Source organism: Parambassis ranga, chromosome 19, assembly GCF_900634625.1.
Source record: "Parambassis ranga chromosome 19, fParRan2.1, whole genome shotgun sequence".
Taxonomy (NCBI): Eukaryota; Metazoa; Chordata; class Actinopteri; family Ambassidae; genus Parambassis; species Parambassis ranga.
Genome location: NC_041039.1, coordinates 7,439,524 through 7,460,873, shown reverse-complemented (window position 1 = coordinate 7,460,873; position 21,350 = coordinate 7,439,524). Strand labels below are relative to the sequence as shown.

Sequence of the window (21,350 nt, the reverse complement as noted above, 5' to 3'; positions counted from 1 at the left end):
CGTCAATTTATTCCATGGAGTGTCATCACAGACAGGATGGACCGATCGCTGGGTTTGTTTTTAGCTTTTAGCCTAGCATAAACCTCCGGGTTACTTCTTCTGACCAGAAAAAGTGCGACTCACGGCGACTGATGGCTTCTCTCTCGCAGATACACGCATTTATTTAGCAGCTAAAATGTATTTTGTTTTTTTAGTTACAGGAGTGTCGAAGTGACTTGTATAATGTGCGTAGGGTAGAAGCTGGTTTTGGGTCCCCTTCACACCGCCACTGAGGCTACTTCTTCTACTATTCTTGGCCTGAAGGGGGACGCTGCAGTGACTCATTGGAGCATCCTGTGGTACGAATTGGTATTACACATGGCTTAGCTGTAAGCATGCTATTTTCAATAGATTTTTATTGATTTTTGCACACTGCTTTGGGGGCTGTGAATAATGTTTGAATGTTTTTAACTTATTAACCATGAAAGCAAATAAAATAATCAGTTAAACCTCAAAAGAAGAAGTGGGTTTTAAAAATACAGCAATTACATATAAATGGTGTGGAGCTCACCATCAGCAGCTCAGCCAACACATTTATGTGTAGTACATTGTGCATACATTTTTTAAAAGTAAAACAATACTTCTGTGCAAAGTCAACATCCTATAAATAAGCTTATTCTCTTAGAGATTGTTGTTTTTGTGCCAAATTGCATTTGGCACCTCTAAGTGAGAGACTGAGGACTAAAAAAAACAGCCGTTACATAATAACAGCAATAATTAGCCAACAAAAATGTCTTTGTCTTTTAAATAGATTGTACAATTAACATATGAAAAAAGAATATAATGGCTCTCTGCAATGATATAACAGCATGTATACACAGAGTGGAGTGGAACGCATTTGTAAACCTGAGTAGGATTTATGACACCTCTGCTGCAGCACCCTCAGCGGGTCAGTTTGAGTGCAGTGGGATGAACGTTGCAGATGTCAAACCAGTGCTGGTCCACCTCCTTGCATGGCAGCAGGCCATTTCGTGGCAAGAAGGGCTGGCGCCAGCGATCACGGCTGCCCACCACTTGCCAGAAGTGAGTGCCTTTGAGCAGAAAGATTGCATTGTGGGTGTAGGAGAAGTAGGCAGCGTCGATGTTGCCATCTGGATGGTCTCCGCTCACCACTGGAGGGAAAACTTCTCTAATGTTTTTGGGGAAGCCTCTTGCCAGCCTGTTGGCCTCTACATCGAATGCATACACCTGTTTGAACAGATAATAATTCTCTGTATTAGTGTATGTAGAAATCAATCAATTACAGCTCAGATGCACATTAGTTTGCTTGAATACATTCCCTCAGAACAAATTAATTAGTTTGGCCTTTCTCCAAGGCATTCATTTGTTCTGTATTATTAGATTACAAGTCACACATGGAAACAGAAGTCAGAATGACAGCTAAGTAAAGGCCAGATTTTAAGTTTAGCAAGGCCAAAGGGCAAACATGAGCTTGCCATTAAATACAGAGGACAGAGCCGACGGGGTGTATACACAGGCCAGTTAAAAAATATGCCTCAGAGACAAAACAGACTTCTTATGCTTGAGTGATATTGCTTTGCCTTCAGGTTTCTGTGTGTCAGTTTATTATGATTTGGTTCATATTATTTAGAAATTAAAACCACGTGAGTTATGAGCTAAGGCCAAAAGAATATCCAGGACCTTTCAGAACTGATGTTTTGGTTTTTTAATACCTAAAGGACTGTGCAGCTTATTGCACAGGGCCCAGTTTGCACTTTTGGTCGGAGTGCTTTTGATTCCAAGTATTTATGGATGATATTTTCAACAATCTTATACATGTTTAATTGGTGAGTATGGATGAATAAGTGGTAGATATGTAGAACATCTACAGAACTATTAGTACGTGTTGAAGAAATGGATCGTGATCTTACAACAGTGTTCCTGAAGAAGTAGATGCGAGAGTCCCTCCTGTCATAAAAGGCTGTGTCAATAGGGCCAGACACACCTGGAAAACCTTTAGAGATTGACCTTGGATAGTGGTGGCCTTCTGGATCCTGTTTGTATGCCCGGTCATTCTCCTTATCATACCTCCAGAACTGAGTACCTGTAAAAAAAAAACAGTTTTTAACAAATATCTGTTTAGAAATGCGATCAAGAAGTGTATTTTAGCAAGTCAATGTCTATTAACCTTTGAAGAAGTAAACCGCGTCTCTCTTTTTGGACCAGACATGCACATATGCTTCCACTCCATCCATGGGAATCCCATGCCAGCCGATCTGCAGGGCCACTGGATCCCCGTAACGCGTTCTGTTATTTCTGTTCTCATACAGCCAGTACCAGCCGTCTCTCATGAAATAGGTGTTGAAGCGGATGACCACCTCCCCGTATGGTGTCTTCTCCTTCCTGATCCAGTCAAACACTGTGCTGAAGTGACCCTTACAGCTGCCTGGTGTCAAACAAAGGTACATCAGAGTCTGCATGAATCCACTAGATGGCTCTGTAGCTACATACCATAGAGATGCTGAATGGTTTTTCTGTCCACCCAGTCCATCTCAAAGCCTGCCTCCTGGGGCAGATAGCTGGGCTGCATTATAGACCCGGCTCTGTAGATGTGAGGTAAACCCAAAACATGACCAATCTCATGAACTGCCACCTAGCAGACAGGGAATTATGCTGTTAGAGGGATTGAGTTGTCAGTGAGCCGCCATTGTAATACACACTGTGTGATGCTTACTTTCAGAAGGCTTATTCCACTGCCTGTATTGGGAGCAGTGAAATGCTCATCATCATCAAAGTGTATATCACCCAGGAACCAGGCGTGGGCAAACTCCTGACCAGTGCCATCGAACTTCTGATTGCATCCCAGATGTCTTCCTATGAGGAAAATAGTTGAGCAGACTAAAAAAATGCACAGATGACCTTATACACAAACCCACAACATGATCTTCTCCATTTTCTCCAATTTTCTCCATTACACTTATTAGAATAGATGATAAGTTAATACATACTATCTGTGTATGTTACATTGAGTTTTTACCTGTGCCAAAGCCTAGCTTGATATCAACATCTTCCAATGGAGACTGCGTATCTTCCACAAATTCCAGTGGCGACACCTCGCTCCACATCCTAAAAGCCAGCCTGAAGATGTACCTCTGGTCTTCTATAGTCAGCTGACTGCTGTAGCCTTCTCCAATCAGCCTCCACTTCAATACTGTCTTAGAAAAGGCCATGTAACCCGTTTCACTTAAATCTCTCTTCTGCCTACTTTTGGATACAAGAAGGGCGAGGTGACGCTTCCTGCGCCGCACCGCTTCACTCTGCTTTACTGTGATATGTACCATCTGACTGCCCACACTGATGTCATCTGAGCCATTTAGAGACGTGATATTTAAAAAACTTTTTGTATAATTCATGCGGGTGTCATTGGAAATGCCTGCAAGAACACTTTCTGTGTCATTAAAACTGAATATGTCGTCCTCAGATGAATTTGCAAAAAGAGTACCATTGATTATGTCACTTGCTGTGCTATTACTCTCAGTAATATCACTGTGGAGGTTTTCCATATCTGATTCACCATGGTTCTCAGGTGTGTTGAGGTCAATCTCCTTGTCAGGGACTCCACATCTTGGTTTGTTCATTGCCTCTTTGGTGGCCTCATCAAACACTCCTGTAACAGGCAGACCTGACACTTTCTGAAATTCTATAAGTGCTGAAATAAATACAGCTTGACTGCTGTAGATGTCTTGATCACCACCATGAGCAGCATCCCTTGAATGAGTCCCTGAGGTCCCCTCCTGAATTGTGGCTTGAAAGTCATCTGGAAAGTCACCACTGAAAGAGGTGTCTTCAAAGTGGACCTCCTCCCAGTAAACTGGCTTGATGAATCCATATCTAGAGAGGAATAACTGTAACAAGACATGGGTTACATTACACAACAGGTTATCTCCATACTGCATTTTTTTTTACTGTACCTCTGCTGTGTGCGTGTCCGTTATAACTTCAGCTTGGCGAGAATTAAGGATCTGCAGATCAGAATGATCCCGATTGTGGAAGAGTTTCTCTGCATCAGTTGAGCTAATGTTGGTCAAAAAAAGCAAAATTATCAGCTGGATGAAAGTCAGCATCGTGGCAGTGGTTTACTCCAAAGACAAGAGGGGCCGCTTTTATAAGGATATACTCCTAGGTTCCTCCACCCATCTAAAGGTGTGACTCTGGAGGTGACCCACTTTCCTCATTTCAGCGTGAAGAGTAAACTTGTTATACAAAGGCTCAAATTGAGTGAGCTGTATGGATGTGTGTGTTCTGCATGCTCCAGTGGTTTTAAATGGATATTGTTGACCTGTGGAAAGAAGCTGAAACTTTCATGTGGACGGTAACAATGGTTAAGGACACAAACATCAATGATCACTGACAAAGCTTTACAAGCGTTCACACTCATTCGCTTTATTTTTGAAGACAAATGCCACATTTACATTACGCAAAGAGACATAACAAAATAGATAAAATCCCTTCATAAATACACAGAGAAGAACGATAAAGCGGGCGGATTTAAGAGCTGATGTGTTCTGGTTGTCACTGTAGAGCCTTGGCTATCGCTGCTGCCAGGTGTTCAGCTGTTGGCTTTTCTGCGGTTGCACTAACACAGAGACCTTCTGCAGCCATAGCTTCCTGTGTAGTTGGTCCTATGGCAGCAAACTGGAAACAAAGACAATGATTTCATTATTTCTTCTTCTTTCTCTTCTTCTTCTTTTAGTTTATTGGCGGGTGGCATCCTACTCTTAGATGCATTACCGCCACCTATACTATACTGGAGTGTGGGCCTGAGTGGAGAGAACAAAAAAAAAACTAAATTCTAAATACTAAGCCCGTTTTCCTTAGATAACTTATCAAATATTTCCAAGGTTTCCCTTTTAGAATGGATGGTATCTGAAATTCATCAGTGCCTGCTTTGATTTCATTATTTATTCCTGTCATTTATAATAGTCTGTGTGTGACTGTGAGGCTGTACCTTTATTGTAGTCAGTTGTTCGCCTGACAGCCTCTGCACCACTTCCAGACAAAACTTTACTCCTGATGGACTAAAGAAAGCAATGCTTGCTGGGATGCCCTGAAAATACACAGAAAAAAATAACTACTAAATTAAGAAAAATAATACTAATAAATTTAGTGTGGTTTTTACCTGCTCTGTGAAATAGTTCTTTAGATTTTTCTCTAGATCAGGATGCTCAGCTGTTTGATAGACAGTCAGTGTCTCTAGGGGCACTCCTGGAAACAAAGAAACAGATCCCCACAGTGATAAAGGTAGCGCAATTATTATTTTATAATTAGTGTAACCCCTGAGGGACTTTTATCACCTTGACTTTTAATTGTAAAGCACTAAGGGGGAAATGCTTACCATTTTCCCTTAAAGCCGTGGGCAAGACTTCCCTTTTGATTGAGCCACAGGGGAAAAAAAGTGGTGGAATATTTGTGTCCTCTCCTGTGACAGGAATTAAGAGTGAGGTCACATTAGTTATCAGAATTATCATACATTTTCAATTAAATTAAACTGTGAAGAATGTAAGAATGTAAAATGACATCTTACGTTCAATAATAACTTGTGAGAGGACTTCTGCTGTCCCTGTGTCCTCTCCCACAGGGTTCAGACCCAGATTTTGTACTGTACACGATAAATCACAAAAAAAGGACTTGGATTAATAATTTAGCTCCTTGCAGGGCTATGAGTTAAATTAGTTTCAACTAATTCAATTAAAACAAGATGATTGTGCTAGCTTTGTAACATTGAATTCTTCCACCTAAGGCCAAAAACATATCAATCACCCCTTATAAACAGGAAGCTTATACAAACACTGACAATAAAAGAGACCAGCTGTTAAACACACACACAGAAAGGTGCTGCACCTGCTTGTTTTAAACCAAATACATTCAGTGTGCGTCACAACAAACTGTCACTTGTGTACAACAAAAAGCTGAAGGTAGGATAATTACTTCACACACCTCTGAGAGCACCAGGTGCCGGACACACTCTGCTACAATTAGCAATGTTATAAAGAGCACAATGCTTATGTAGGAAATGTGTAAAGTAACTTGTGATATAACATTAACTCACCTAATGCAGCAGTTGCTTTTCCAACCACATAGACGGACTTTGCGTTCCATTTGTCTTTCACTGATTTGTGCCATTCTGAATGAATAAAAATTATGTGTTTTATAAAACAGGACATACTCAGAAGTTAAGAAATGCACTGCATAGACCTGATAATACCTAAAAAAAAACAAATTTGATTGAGTTCATGTGATCAATACAATACAACAGCTGCTTGAAATTCCTCTTTTCTCACCTTCCCTTCTTTCTTCTGCTTCTAAACACATCTTCACAGCCTCCACTGCTCTTGGACTGGTAAATATAAGACCACTATGTTTCTCTGGTTGGAAAAGCTGAAGGAGACATACATGCAGAAAAGTGAGGAATCAATATGCACATGAATGAAACAAATACTAATTCAATACAGCAATAACTGTACTTACCTTATCTGACAAGGTATTTAATGAGACAAACTTAAAAGACAGCACAGGAATTAGTGTTGCTTTGTGTCCATGTGATGAAAGCTCCTGTGGAATCAGAAAAACATGGTTTAGTATAAATATATATTTTCACATACTTTTAGGGATTTAGAAAACTGTATTTACCTTTATGTAAGGGTCTGGTCCAGACTCTCCGTCTCTTGGCTCTTTGAGAAGCAGTACATGCATCTTGGAAATGCGTTTAAAACACTGGAACAACAGAATAACCCGGGTTGAATTATGAATGCTGTTAAAAATGAGAATTACTAACAGTGAGGTCAGTGTGTGGGTGTGAAGGCATATAAGCTAAGCTACACCCTTTAACTGTCACATGCAACCTGCTGATAGCAATACTGTTGAGTCACATTTACTGGACTGCATGAACAACACAACGCCTGTTTAAACTGGATGTATGTAGCTTGCTAACCCTGTCTAATGTCTTTTAACGTAACTGTGTTATTGTTTACATTAGCAACAATTTAGTGTTTTATATTAGCAGAGCACATTAGCAAGAGTTATCGCTCCGTTAATACAATGAGCGTGCAATGCTGGCTATTCTAAGCAATTTCGTTGTTTAGCAAGTGGACAACAATGTTTAAAGTATTTAAAAAGAAGGTGAAAATGGACAACATATTGTACAAAATCAATGTACCTTGAGGAGTTCATGCAGGCGATTTCATCAACAGTCAGGAAGAAGGACAGAGTACTGACTACCCACCAGTAATGTAACAGTATCTAGAATTATAGCCATTAATGACTAATTTTAAATATAACGACCGCAATATTATTTTTTTATTATTTTAAAAAAGCCAACTCTATAACAAAAGTATATAGTTTAGGAGTAGTTTAAATACGCGCTACCCCCGTCATGAATCGTGGTTTATCCCAGTATACATAATAGAAACTGGCCGACATTGCGGCTCCGTAGGTTTCTGCAGGAAAGTGGCAAACTGGGTCCATTCGGAGCCGTAATGGCGGACTCAGGGTTTTAGCTTCTTTCCGGTTTGTGGCTGAACTCTAACCTTTGCCCCGCCCCCTCGGTTGACACGCGTGAGTTTCGTGTTTGCAGCATGGCTTCTTCGGCTAAGAGGAGAGCGGTAGGTTTGGGCGAAAATCCCGAGGACAGTGACAACAGCTCAGAGGAAAGTCCGGATTCCGAGGAGGAAGACAGCGAGGCATCAGAGGAGGAAATCAACGAGGTAAAACAACACTCTGCTTTCGATATATGGGTCTTGCTAGGCTAGTTAGCAAGCGGGCTAACTCAGCTGTCAGCCGTGGTGATGCTAGCACATACACATGGATTACTACTTCTGCTAGGTCGGTGTGAAACAGTAACGTTACTACATAAAATACCACACGTAACGTTAGTTTGGTTTGTGAATGCAACTATAATTTTGCCTCACTCAGACGTTTTGTTGTTTGCTTTCTGTCTTGTGTGCCTTTAGGAGGTCGTTGTGGATTTTGAAGCCCACAATATATCACACAATGACTTCAACGGCATAAAGAAACTGCTCCAACAGGTCTGTTACAGTATTTGTGTTGTATTCATACTGTGTATTTACTACTGGGTGCTTTGTTAGTAATGCCACTTCTATCATGTTTGGACACAGCTGTTCTTGAAAGCTCACGTAAACACATCAGAGATGACAGACATCATCATCCAACAGAATCACATCGGAAGTGTCATTAAGGTGAGTTAAACTAACTAAACTTTATTCAGACACAGCAGTAACAGAGAGCCAGGCCAGTACGTTTACAATAGTGAATGAATGATCAGGGTGTCCATTCATTCAGATGCTGTATAATAACTAAAAGTAGTGCATGTTGGAAAGGTGATTAATCTGTTTCTTCTGTTAATCCAGCAAGCTGAGGTACCAGAGGACAGTGATGATGACGACCCAGATGAAGTGTTTGGCTTCATCACGATGCTCAACCTCACAGAGAGAAAGGTAGACAGACAAAAAGTCCTAGTCTGATTCTTATTGGCTGTGGAGTGGTAGAAACAAACATCCACCTTTTTGATGCTGCAGGGTGTTCAGTGCGTGGAGGAGGTGAAGGAGCTGATCGTGGATCAGTGTGAGAAGAACGCTGGCCATAGTGTCACAGAGCAGCTGGAGCAAATCTTCAATGACACAAGCAAGCCTGTGGGTCTGCTGATGAGCGAGCGCTTCATCAACGTACCTCCACAGATCGCCCTTCCACTGCACAAGCAGCTCCAGTGAGTCCTACTTCTTTTGGTTGTTATTGATTAAATGTAGCATGCAGGAAAATAATTAAATGTAATATTGTCCTCCAGGGAGGAAATAGGTGAGGCTCAGAGGACAAATAAGCCCAGTGGGAGGTGTCACTACTGCCTGATAATCAGCAAGACCTGCAAAGAGGCAACCAAGAGCATCCCAGCCAGAGGAGGAACACCCAAAGAGGAATACATGTTTGTTAATGCAGAAGAGGAATTCTTTTACGAGGTAAATCTCAGAGACCCTAAATAAATGTTTAATAATGGACTTGCTTCCTTCTCATACAAAACATAAGTTATTTAGAACTTCAAATGTATTTACAACTTAAGATGTAATGCTTTGTATCCCTGTCTGCGTTTTTGTTGCAGCAAGCCATCCTGAAATTCCATTACTCAGTGCAGGATGAGGCAGACTCCTGTTTGAGCGGCAGGTGGTCATTCGACGACGTCCCCATGAAACCTTTCAGGACAGTGATGCTGATACCCGCAGACAGAATGCCAGTCATCATGGACAAACTCAAAGAATACCTGACTGTGTGAACATCGCAATAAACCGAGACACACTGAAGGCTTAAAGCTTGAAATACAGTTTTTACACATGTCTGGTGCACTCACCAGGGCCAGGGTTAGCTGGTTGCAGTCTGCAACGTCACCACTAGATGCCACCAAAGTCCTACACACTGATCTGTAAAGACGCATTGTAGAAGAAGTAGCTTCATATTAATACACAATGGTTGTAACATGTCAGTGTGAATAGAAACATACAACTCCAATCCTTTTATTTTTTACAGAAGCTTTTATAGTAAAAATGTGATGATGGAAACACACTAGGTGAGTCAAGGATGTTTCTTTACATACATTATAGACATAGAAGGAAATGGTCATATTTTCTGTAGATTTCCTGCAAGTGATTGTTAATAAATTATACATCATCATACATTATCTTTTACACTCAAAATCCTACAGAGCTTTGTATAAGAAAGTGAAAAACGACCCTTTAAATGCAGAGATATCAATACAGCTATACAACTGCTAAAACATGTTGAGATTTTGTCTTCTGAAAACGATATCCATGTAATAAATTATTCTTTCAGTCTCTGGCTTGCATGCATTATATATACTGACAGTCATCTTTGCATATGTTTTCAGTTCATTGAATTACACATCTGTCATAACTCGGCGTCACAGCTGCACAGCCACTGTTGGCATCGCTGCTAACTGATGGAGTTTGTTTGTTCTCTTTGCCTCCTTTGGATTCCTGTGGGTCCAGCATGTCTTGCAGTATATCTTTGCTCTCACTAGGGGGCAGATTGTAGAAGAAGTACATTGGTGCCACTTGAATAAACCTGAAACAGAAGTCAGATTATTTTTGAAATTCAAAAAAACATACCCGAAAAAAAGAACTAAAGATTAAAGACGATTATAAACACTGCTTCAGTCCTACTGCAAACACAACAAAACATGTTTGTCCCACCAGCATGAAAACATAATCCATCAAAACTCTAATCCTGTACACATCTGATCAGATAACGAGATAAATACACTTACACTTGGGGGGAGATTTCAGACACTGTTCTCATGCAGTTTTCTGACAGTGTGTATTCGTTGAAAACAACCCACTCCGGCAGGCCCATCTTGTGTGACTGAGCACCGTAGCTGGAGAACGGGTGCACCTGGGCCATGTGCTTATGTGTCAGAATGAAGTAGTTTCCTGATCCATCCACATCCCGAGCAATCTATGAGAAGATGCCGTAAACACATTTGTATAGCTGAGGTAAATTTCGCTCTCTCTCTCTTTTAACCTTTACCTGCATGAAGAATCCAGCCAGCAGAGCTCTTTTGATGTTAAGAGTGTTGGTCTTGGTTCCAAAGGAGGGTTCAGAAATGGGAAGCTCAATCCTGTTCAGAGTGTCAGTCAGCTCTGCTCTGGTGGCGTCAGCTGTCTTCAGGGCAGAACAATTCAGAAAATATTCCTGGCACCACTTTTCAGCAGTCAGATCTAGAGGGAAACATTTGATACAGTGATTAATTTGTTTCCAGAGTAAAGATCAGTTACATCCTGCACTGAGAGTTGTGTCAGGCGTCTTACATTGTTCTCTCTGGTTCTGCTTGAAGGCATTGTAGATATTAATGAGGGTGAAGTGGTCGCCCTCTGGGTGCTGGAACTTTCTGTGACATTGGACTGCCTCGTGGGTCATAGCAGCTGATGGCTCCAGGAAGCAGCTTGGCGCTAAAACACCAACAAGGTGACACTTGGTGAATCTGCATTGGATCCTCACTCATGAGTCACATATCTGCTTCTGATTTTGTGGTACGTACCTGACAGCATAGCTGCGATGGTTAGCATCTCACTCACACAGTCAAACTCGCAGGACGCTAGCAGAGCTTTGGCCATCTGAGGTTCCAGAGGGATTTCTGACATTATAATGCCAATTTCTGACAAGTTGCCATCATCATCTAAAGCTGCGAGGTAATCCAGCTCTTCCAGGGCCTGCATCAGGCCCTCTGGGTCTGTCACAAAGAATACATATAAGCAGGTTATGAAAGCAGGTTATCAAATTTTGCTAGACTTTGGCGTTATTACAGTGCACCTGGCCTCTTTCCTGTTCATTGCGCAATGTCTGGCGCTGCATTGATCGAGTTGGTTTTATTATGGTTAATGAGCAGGCCTCTTTTTAGCCTGTTGGGCTCATGTTAGGATGGGTCAGAGCTCAGACAATGGTTAGTAGCTGAGCTGTCAGCTCTGCTAAATCATGGATGACTAAGCCCAAACAGCCACACCAAGCAAATTCACTTGTACTTCCTCCAGTCACAGAGAAACTTCTTTGGCTGCACTTTACTGTGGGAACCATCAACAAAAATAACTAGATTTATTCGCCATCAAATTCCAGTTTAGACGTTTGTGCCAAATTTAAGGAAATTCCCACAAGTCATTCATGAGATATTGCATTCACAAACGTCATGTGGCTGGAAGGATGCTTCACCTGGTCTGTCGATGAAGCTGCACTGTCCACGACCAGCTATCTCCATTCTTTTTAGGAACAAAACTGTTGGTGTGATGTTGGACTCTAAGATCTGCGGGGGTGTCTCTGCAGGCAGCATGCTCTCCTCTGGATACAGGCAGAAACACTTACCTAGGAGATGAAGCTCAGTTAAAAGATTTTGTACTTAACTGTAGAGTTTTCACTGGTGTGTGAAAGGCACACCTGTTGGTCCACACAGCTGCTTGCGTATGTCTGCCTGACTTTGACTGATGGGTTGAAGCACCTCTGAGCTGGCTCTCACTCGTGGGTTGTACACCTACAAAAAACAGTCACTGAGCACAATCATCAGCACATTTCTCACTTATAATAATCATTTATAAATGTACCATTTTCTTCTGGACTCCTGTGTCAATGACAAAGTTGACAGACTGAGTATCCCACCACACATCCTCCCCCTGTTGGGTGGAGAGAAAGACCCTCCTGGACTTTGTGGAGGCTGGTGGCTCTGTCAGGACAGGCAGCAGCCCTCCCTGGCTTGGAAACAGGATTACAGGCAGCAGCTGCTCCAGGTCTCCTCCCAACCTGGTACTCTCTTTCTGAAGAATGCTGTGGGCACAGTGGACCTCCTGCAGAAGTAAACACAAGGAAATCAGTGACTCCAAAATCAGATTTTAAGCTGCAAACTTAAATGAATTCACTCTTACCTCTGGTGAAGAAAAAAATACAACAACATCTCCCCACTCTTTGGTTCGGTGGATCTCCAGCACCAGTCTCAGTGCTGAGTAGAAGTAGTCTTTGTTGCTGCTGTTGCAGTGGACCACCTCAGCAGCATGTGAGGCTTCCAGATTGATGATCGGGATGCTGCCATAGTGTCTCAGGAGCCGGTCAGTCAGTGGTGGGACAGTGAGGACCACTACCCTGAGCTCAGATCTCTGCAGGAGGATGTCTTTGAGGAGACCCAACAGTGTGTCTGTGCTAACCGTCCTCTCATGGGCCTGGTTGATAATAATGACCCCGTAGTGCTCCAAGAAAGGGTCTGACATCATCTCTCTCAGCAGCATGTCGTCGGTGCAGTACCTGATGAGTCAGCAGTGGAGGTGTCATAACATCTCTGTCGATTTATGGCAGCAGAAATCTTTCAGACACCTTTCACCCAGCTGTAAAATCAGCTGACTAAGAGCTCGTCAACAAACCTCAGAACAGTGTCAGAGCAGCAGCAGGTCTCCAGAGGGATGGTGTAACCCACTTCATGGCCTATGTTGACATCCATTTCATCAGCCACGCGCAAGGCCAGATCTACAGCCTGCTGCTTGTTGGTCTGCGTGCACACAACCATGCCGTGCTGGTACTGAGAGGACAGACAAAACTCTGCACACCACTGAGGAATCTGAAAAAAAAAAGTTGACACACATCAGATATGCCACATTGTGCCACTCAAACAGGGAACAGTTTCTATCACATTTCCTTTGTGGTGACTGTCCCTTTAGGAGCAGCTTTTGTTTAAGCACACAGCAAAACAAACAGTGACAGGAGGTATCTTATGGTATTATCGTTCATAATGCAAAATTGCTTTGGCAGCATGTGGCGGCTCCAGCGGATCAGGGCTTAGCAGCAGGAGGTCCCCTAACAGCCCTGCGTGCTGGAGCCTTTGTGCAGACTGACTGGCAGGCATGAGCTTGGACAGCCTGACAGTCACACAACAGCATCTGCTGAGCTGGGCAGCTTCTGTTCACACAGGCATGGTGATGCTGTCACAAAACACACACAACTCAAAGAAGTGCTTTACAATGATATCAAATCAACAGGCTTCTGGACTGTCTGGATTAAACAAGAAATGAGGGATAATGGAGACTGAGGGAAAAGAAAACAGGAAAATGACAGTTACACATTCTGCACTATTAAAGTTCTATACATTTAGTCACTTGAGTCTCTCATGTAAATAAACCTAAACTGAATATTTCATCAATCAAACCCTCCTCAACGCCATTTCTAACAAGATCTCATCACTCATGTAACCCTACCTGTGTGCTCCTCCCAGTCTTTGCAGTCCCAGACACAATAAGAAGCTGGTTGTTTATTAGTGCATCCTCAAACTGGCACCTGACCTTCCACACAGGCAGAGCCTTCCGTTCCTTCAGTAATTTGTAGTAACGCGAGGAAAAGGGCAATCCATCGAACTGATTTAACTCCAGATCATCTCCGAAACCAAACGAATCTTCTCCGGGACATTCTTCACTTTCAAGGTGAACGTCCGCCACTGATGGATTAATTTCCGCCGACATGACGCACAAAGTTTTTTTCAGCTCAAACAGGAAACAATTTGTCGTCCAGTTTCAACAACATCTCATATTTGGACGGAGTTGATGATTCCTGATAACACTGAAGTGATATTTCTCTGCGCCAGAAGCGGTTTGTCGCAAACCGAGCAGCCACGTGGGGGGGGGGGGGGGGGGGGGCGGCACAAGCTTGAAAAAAGTCCTCTGCGCCTCTAAGCGGTTTTCTATTATCTATCATATCACTGTGTGGCGAACTGACAAATTGGCGCCTCCTGCTGGCTGAAAATGCACAGTGCACAGAAGCTGTGTGAAAAGGGGAAAGAGGGAGGGGGGCGCGGGGGACAGTTCACCTCTGGGTCTCCCAATATTATATGTGTGTGTGTGTGTGTGTGTGTGTGTGTGTTTATGAGGTTACAGGGCACATTACTGAAACCTGTCAAACAGGTAGACGACATTAAACAACAGGTAAACAGGCAGATTACTAGCTGAGTTTGTGAATCTTGAGGGAGCTTCAGAACGTGTCTGGTGTGGATTTATGTTGCTCTGGAGAACTCGTATGGAAAGCTCCGTGGCATATACACATTAGCATAAATCAGGTTTACCCTGCCTTTGTAATTAGTGTTTTCATGTGAATGATAATAAGATATGGTGATTGGGTACTAGAATGGAAATGGCTTGTCAGCTAAGTCGGCCTCAAATAGTTTCGTACATGATGAACTATCAATATGTGCTTCCTCAAAGAAGCAATTATAGATGTTCACAGATAATTCAAGTTTGATAGGATGTTGAAGCCAAAAGCAGACTATTAATCACATTTCCACAAGATGTCGTTTCAGTATGATTCATATTGCAGAGTAATTCAAAAATTGACATGTATGTAAAAATGATTACCGTGAATAAGACGTATTCTCTGTGACTTGTGTGTCTGCCAGGATGGAAATTAGCTGGTATCCAAGAAATTATACCAACTGTACTCTGAAACTATATAGCCAGCCAGACATGTTTAAAACAGTGTAACCATGTGGTGCGATGGCAGTGATCAACTTCTCACACGTCATTTTGATAAGAACTAAAGTACAGTAGGAACTGATGTTTCAGAGTATGTTCCCTGAGATCCACACAAGCGAAGAACTTTTACATTTCGATTAATATTGGTGTGGACTTGGAGATATTTGGGTCAAGTACCACATCACACAGTGTGATGCCTTTACAATGGTACAACAGTCACTCAATGTGTATATGTTCTAAAATGTAAGCACATGCGCAGTTCAGTTTAGTGTCTATGATCATGCTGCTTCACATTACTGTTCAAAAGGTTTTGCTTGGAGGGGGTCTGGCCCGTGGAGTAATTCAATGTAGAACCGCCTCTGCTCTCGCTTTTCAAACTTTGGAGCTGCCCGCTTTGGAGCGTGCTGACGCGCAGTGCGCACCGGTGCATAAAATTCCCTCCCAACGTGGCTGCACATGTGTTTTCATTTGCAGAGTGGGGGCAGAGCTGTTGTCCCCGAGCCCTTCATAATCGCCTGTATATTATACAAATAATCACGTGTGAGACAACGAGAAGGATAACAGGCTGTCGTGTCCATGTTCTCATCACGAAACAAACCAAAACATAATATGATCATATTAAATTATAGCAAAATAAAAATTAACAAAAAACATTCGAAACATTATTTAAAGCTAACCCAAGCTTTACTAAACATATGAAGGTTTTTTTAATTTAATCTATTTTTTAACTACAGAATATTTAATCATATTTACCAAAGTAGGAGAAAAATAATAATTTTACATGTTGAAATTGGAGAAAGAGTGCAATTATTTGCTGGCTTTTTTATACGATATACAACTCTCACCTGTAGCAGGATAAGTATTCTCCACAGGAGGGAGCTGTTTAGTCATTATTTCATCGATTACGTTCCGCTTTATAAAGACTTTACATGGTTTATACTGATAATATAAGCAGTCACAGCTGTCTGTGTTTAATAGCCAAAACAATAAGAGGGAAAATAAATACATAAATGCCTTTTGTTGCAGCATTCAGTATTTACTTTTATGGTTTTGGCTTGGACAGAGTATAAAAGAGCCAGCAGAGGCTTGTGAGAAGAAGACTAGAAACTCACAAAGCAGTTGTGGTTTTAAAATTTGATACTGTGTGAAATCTGCTATGGTTCATTATCTTTTCAGTATAACCCTGAAATAATATTTGCCATATCTTATCATTCAAGAAAAAGGTACACAAAAAGTCAAGCAGAGCTCAGGTGTGTTTAAAAAACAGTTTTACTAATACTGCATGTGTTCAAAATACCATGGGCAGACACTGACACTTTTCTTTACATACTGTGTGATGTATCAAACAATCATTAACACAAAAAAGCATTCTCCATGAAAATGTGTTCACCTGTAACACAACATATAAGGACAGATAGCACAGAGACAGGTGACTGTCTATTAGTACATGGACACAAAGTAAACAAAGCAATTAATGTAAATCTAGTGCATTATTATAAAGATAACAGTATCAAAAGTAACAAAATCTATCTACATTTCACAATTTGATTTGTTACCGTTCTATAATATAAATGAAGACAGGCCTCCTGTCCTCTCTCTTCTTTTCCTGTGGTTGTTTCAAGCCTTGTCAGACTGGCTCAAAGTGAACTACAAATGTTGTTGTCATCTGTCATTGCACAAAACCATAAAGAGTTCCCTCATTTAAACACAATCACAATTTCACAGATTGTTTTTTTCTTCTGTCGTCACCAATCATCATAAAATAGGAAAAAAAGTTGCTACCGTTTAAGTGTGAAAGTGTCTGGCACAGTGCACTGTGTGGTAATAAATACACAATATAAATACTTTACATGTACCTGAGCTCAGACTCGTAGCACCGTTCAGAGACAGAGCACCAAAGGGACACGGCGGCACATCTCCTGATCAGAGCAGCCGCCAACATGTTTAAGGTTTTCAGAGTTTTAGTAGTGCAAATCGTTTGTGTGTCTCATCACAACAATGTCCCTTCTGGCCAAAGTCTCAGCTGCTGTATTTGACGTTGGCAATAATGCAAGGCTTTGGTAGTATTGGAGGATGCTTGGGACTCGGCCTAGAGGGGTGATACAAATATGTCAAAAATAATTCCTCACTCTACTGTCCCATTAGTAGAATTATCTGGAGGTTTGAACTCACCTGTTGGCGTGCGGGAGAGGCCGCATAGGTCTGGGCACACCAGGTACTGGTGCGGGGCCACAAACAGTTGAGGGCCCCTGGACTGCAGACGGACTACGCACCAGACGAGAGGTCCTTGGATCAGCAGGTAGTGGTTTCTGAGGGGGACTGGGCTTCTCCAACTCCTGTTAAAGGACAGACAGTTGAAAATATTGCCAGAGGTTCTCCACCAGGTGGCAGTCACAATCAGATAATTACTGACCAGGTCTCTCCCTTTCTTGTCTCGCCCCTCTTTCATGCACTATGCACCCCTCTCCAAGCAGCTTGTGACGAGAAGAATTATCATGTGGTTTTAATCTTCACAAGAAAGCTGAGGTCATGAAAAAGCCCTGATGTCTAACCCCCATTCATTTCCTCCACTTATCATTGGCTGAAGAGAACCTCCAACAAACACAGATTCCTTTTTTTGCTTTTTTTTTCACTTGTGTTCTGCTCAGAGCACCTAATCTTGACCAAAAATACAATTTGAAACCAAATCATAGCAGCTTTTCTTTGGAATGGTGTGTAAAGTAATGCAGAAAATATTATATTCTAAAGAAAGAAGAGCAAAGATGGAGAAAGCTGCATGCTCATGTGGGAATTTTACCTGCAGGAAGAAATGTGTGAACGTGAAGAAGCAGCTCTGCCATCCCCATGTTTGAGTGTGTGTGTTTGTGTGTGTGTGTCTTTTACTAATGGATGGGTTGAATGTAGAGGAAACATTTCACACAAAAAAAAAAACAAAACAGACTTTGTACAGTGATTTCCCTGATAAACTCCTGAACTACACTGCATCAAGAACTGATCCACTGGCTCTACAAGGTGACCTAATGAAACAATTTGCTCTTATCTGTTACTTTTTCCACTTCCCTTTCTATTTTATTTTTACATTTTGAAGGTAAGAAACCATTGAGTTTAACCCATCAGCAGTGAGCTGACTACCCAGAGAAATCTACTCTGCAGTGGGAGCCTTTTCTTCCACAAAAAACAGCCATTGAAGAGGTCCTACAGGTGTAAACTCATTCATTTCTGTGGTAAAAAAAGACCAGTGGAAAAGGGAAAAATCCACACTGGAAGCAGGTGTGGACAGATCTCTAGCTATTAGCTATTATCTCTTAATAGCCAACTGTCATGTAATAGGAGTAACTTGAGGTCTATCCAACAGTGTCCAAACAGATGCTTGAAGGGTCCGAACCCACTGGCTCCATCAGCAGTTCATCCATTGGATAAGGCTTCAATGCCCCCAGCAGGGAGCTTTCACATTCTGCCTGTCTTACGTCCGCTGAGCTGCCAAACAGCTGTTAAAGATACTGTTGGTGGAGTCTGCTGCCAACAGGAATCACTTTGACATTAAATAGGAGCAGCTACTTCCTAAAATCAAAAAAACTGCCAAGAGCTTCTGCACATCACCTGGTTAACAGGTGCAAGAAAACCAACACCGTTTGGAATCTCTGCTGGAAATTCCAAAGCGAAGCTGATTTTAGATTTGTGGTATATGAGCTTATAGCTAATAAGGGTTTATGAGAATCACTGAGTTAAAGGGATTTCACACCAGCAGCCTCGTCCCTTCTCTTCCCATCAACTCCAACAGCCTGCAATTCCATAACTACGCTCTATGGAATAGAAGTGGCAGCAAGTTTGCCACCCTGTGCTATTTGGACATGCTTCCTCACTCCTGCACCCCGCCTCTCCCCCCTTCCTCCCCGCCTGGCTCTGTTTTCATTATTTATATGGTGGTTTGTGTTGTAGAATTCTCGCTTGGGTGATGCTAGCTCCTGGGTTAACCTTGTTATTTTCTGAGACTGTGCATAACTGTCAACATGCCTGTACTTTTATAGGGCACAAAAGATCCATGAAAACAGTCGACATCAAAACACCAGTCTGAGAGTGCTGCGAACATCATCATTTCCCTGGTCGGGCATTACAGGCTGCAGCAGCGGGTAAAAGCTCCCCAGACGAGGTGGAGGAATTACAGTAAGTAACATCATCAAATAAAATGTTTCCAAACAGGAAACTCACTCACCATGACCATCCTGCAGGAGTTATGGTGCGGCCCGCCGTGAAACGACGCCCCTCTGGGTGCAACGTGGATGTGAGGCGGAGGGGCTCGGTGAGGTGGAGGAGCTGGGGGTCTGAGCTGCGCAGGGCCGGGGGAGAGGGACAGGGTGAGAGACAGGGGGACGGGGTGGCTGAGGTGAACTGGAGGGCACTGGGGCAAACTGCGCAGGCTGTGGGCAGGGTAGGGAGCCGGTGGAAGCCTGGCCTCTGGCCCCTTGTGAGGAGGCTGTGGAGAGATGAAAGTCAGATGCTTCCTGTCAGAAACAGTCATGTTAACCTCCTCCTTCCTCTGCTGTTCTTCCTGAATCTGTCAAAGATGTATAAATCAAACAATCCCTCTTGGTTGCTCTCTATTCCCAGTGTCCTCTTCAGGCAAATCATCAAAAAGGAAGACTGTCCCCTGAACACACACTTAGCCTTATTAAGAATGGACACAGCTAAAGAGCCCACACACACACACACACACACACACACACACACACACACACACAAACACTCAGACAGAGAATACAGCCAAAATATGAGTGCCTGATATTTAGACCTGGCCAGATGTGCACACACCACACACTCACTCATTTGGCAGTTTAACACGACAACTGGAAAATGACCTCACCTGCACTGTGCTTACATCAAACAGTCTTACATCCTTTCTCTTCTTACCACTGACTCCAAATGAAAACCACATGCGACTAACTGAAAACATCACTCTCATGTGTAACGCACAACAGACTCCTTCTCCTGTGTGCCACCCTGCTTCTTCTGACACAGTATCCTTCAGAAAGCCCTACCTCCTTGTATCCCGGGTCACCTTCTATTACAAAGCACATCAGGCCAGTAATAGAGTGGTTAATCATACAGTGATGGAGGCACACAGCAAAAAACAAACAAACAAACAAACAAAAAAATAGCCATCCTCTGTCTTGCAATTATCAGCAACAGGATGACTCTGGAAGTCAAGTAAGCAGCTGCGCCGAAATCCTTCATGTGGTGTAATGTGCAGATAAATCAGTTTCCCTCTTAACAGGCAGCTGCTAATGACAAGAAATGCATTCAAGTGTCATGAACACACCGCTGCTCGCCGCAGACTCCATTACCGCCACCTCCTCTACACATCCAACATCCAACTAAAGAGAGGGATGATTTAATTGGATTTGAATGCGCTGCCATTTGTGTGAAAACAACACGTCAGTCCCTGTTTGGAGTGATTTGTGCTATAGAAACAGCTGCAAGAAGGATACCACAACACAGATCATCTGTTGCTGATCCTCTGTTTCTTTGAGATATATACTGTACAGATTGATGTGTGTGTGTTTGTAATGGGGCTGTCAAAGGCGGAGCTAGAGACCTTGAAGATGGTGGAGCTGTGTGGCAGAGGCGGGGCCGGTCGAGTTGGAGAGGCTGTGCTCGCAGAGGGAGGCTGGTTTGAAGCTGATGGTCCGCTGATGGCAGTGCTTACCGATCTGTAATACAAAGAAGAAATTATATATGTGATCTGCTGTTAGTAAGCATATTTCAAATTGGAGTATGAAAACAATTAAAGTCTGTAATTGGATTCACAGGGTGACCAAATGTCTCTCTGTGGGGAAAAAGACATACAATATTTACAAATCATTTAATTATCAAGCTCTGGAAAAAAGCACCTGAGCTTCTCAATTGGATTCTTTTTACTGGTGAACAGCAGGCCCAGCAGAGCTTTCCTCTTGATGCAGATGATCAGACCGGCTCCCAGCACAGTGAGGAGAGCCACCAGGACGCCCACTGTCAGATTCCCACTGCCTGCTCAGGAACACAAATAACACAAGCATGGAGAGTCCTGAGTTTTGCTGTGTTTGAAACTAACAGCTACTCAATCACAATGTAGTCTCTCCCTCTCTCTCTCTCATGCACTGGGGAGGGTGAGGAAGAAAAAGAAGAAGAGTTGGAGGAGCAAGGAGAAGATGGGAAAAAGTTGAGTGACTGAGAATTATTTTATTGTTTTACTTCAGTGTTTATTGTAGGAACTATGATCCTCCAACAGGATGACAGTATATCACTGACAAAGTGCTGTGGATCAGA

The 21,350-nt window shown here is 42.6% G+C and overlaps 5 protein-coding genes across 5 annotated transcripts in view; 1 reads left to right on the top strand and 4 right to left on the bottom strand.

The window, feature by feature from the left end:
- Nucleotides 1-921: 921 nt before the first annotated feature.
- Nucleotides 922-4,103, bottom strand: mmp21 (matrix metallopeptidase 21). Its single transcript, XM_028431930.1, has 7 exons — nt 3,964-4,103; nt 3,017-3,870; nt 2,714-2,853; nt 2,491-2,632; nt 2,168-2,425; nt 1,911-2,083; nt 922-1,227 (listed from the first exon to the last, which is right to left on the bottom strand). The coding sequence occupies exons 1-7, from the start codon at nt 4,101-4,103 to the stop codon at nt 922-924; spliced, it is 2,013 nt and encodes a 670-aa protein (XP_028287731.1).
- Nucleotides 4,104-4,396: 293 nt separating this feature from the next.
- Nucleotides 4,397-7,503, bottom strand: uros (uroporphyrinogen III synthase). Its single transcript, XM_028430843.1, has 10 exons — nt 7,196-7,503; nt 6,670-6,753; nt 6,508-6,591; nt 6,321-6,417; nt 6,089-6,163; nt 5,564-5,638; nt 5,375-5,458; nt 5,159-5,244; nt 4,988-5,086; nt 4,397-4,674 (listed from the first exon to the last, which is right to left on the bottom strand). The coding sequence occupies exons 2-10, from the start codon at nt 6,730-6,732 to the stop codon at nt 4,552-4,554; spliced, it is 786 nt and encodes a 261-aa protein (XP_028286644.1). The 5' UTR covers nt 6,733-6,753; nt 7,196-7,503; the 3' UTR covers nt 4,397-4,551.
- Nucleotides 6,882-9,875, top strand: bccip (BRCA2 and CDKN1A interacting protein). Its single transcript, XM_028430842.1, has 8 exons — nt 6,882-6,953; nt 7,613-7,742; nt 7,989-8,063; nt 8,154-8,234; nt 8,406-8,492; nt 8,574-8,761; nt 8,840-9,008; nt 9,149-9,875. Exons 2-8 carry the CDS (start codon nt 7,614-7,616, stop codon nt 9,317-9,319), a joined length of 900 nt encoding a protein of 299 aa, XP_028286643.1. The 5' UTR covers nt 6,882-6,953; nt 7,613; the 3' UTR covers nt 9,320-9,875.
- Nucleotides 9,876-9,929: 54 nt separating this feature from the next.
- On the bottom strand, nt 9,930-14,045 carry dhx32a (DEAH (Asp-Glu-Ala-His) box polypeptide 32a). The gene is made up of 11 exons (XM_028430386.1): nt 13,785-14,045; nt 12,957-13,150; nt 12,468-12,840; nt 12,150-12,389; nt 11,986-12,079; nt 11,764-11,913; nt 11,099-11,290; nt 10,869-11,009; nt 10,588-10,778; nt 10,328-10,515; nt 9,930-10,125 (listed from the first exon to the last, which is right to left on the bottom strand). The coding sequence occupies exons 1-11, from the start codon at nt 14,043-14,045 to the stop codon at nt 9,930-9,932; spliced, it is 2,220 nt and encodes a 739-aa protein (XP_028286187.1).
- Nucleotides 14,046-16,497: 2,452 nt separating this feature from the next.
- The window catches only part of adam12a (ADAM metallopeptidase domain 12a), a 61,550-nt gene continuing 56,697 nt past the window's right edge, over nt 16,498-21,350 (bottom strand). The window contains exons 19-23 of the mRNA XM_028430384.1: nt 20,936-21,071; nt 20,641-20,755; nt 19,261-19,521; nt 17,220-17,383; nt 16,498-17,136 (exon numbers count right to left, since the gene is read on the bottom strand). Of these exons, the coding sequence (XP_028286185.1) occupies nt 17,067-17,136; nt 17,220-17,383; nt 19,261-19,521; nt 20,641-20,755; nt 20,936-21,071 (746 nt within the window). The 3' untranslated portion in view covers nt 16,498-17,066. The remainder of the gene's footprint in view (nt 17,137-17,219; nt 17,384-19,260; nt 19,522-20,640; nt 20,756-20,935; nt 21,072-21,350) is intronic.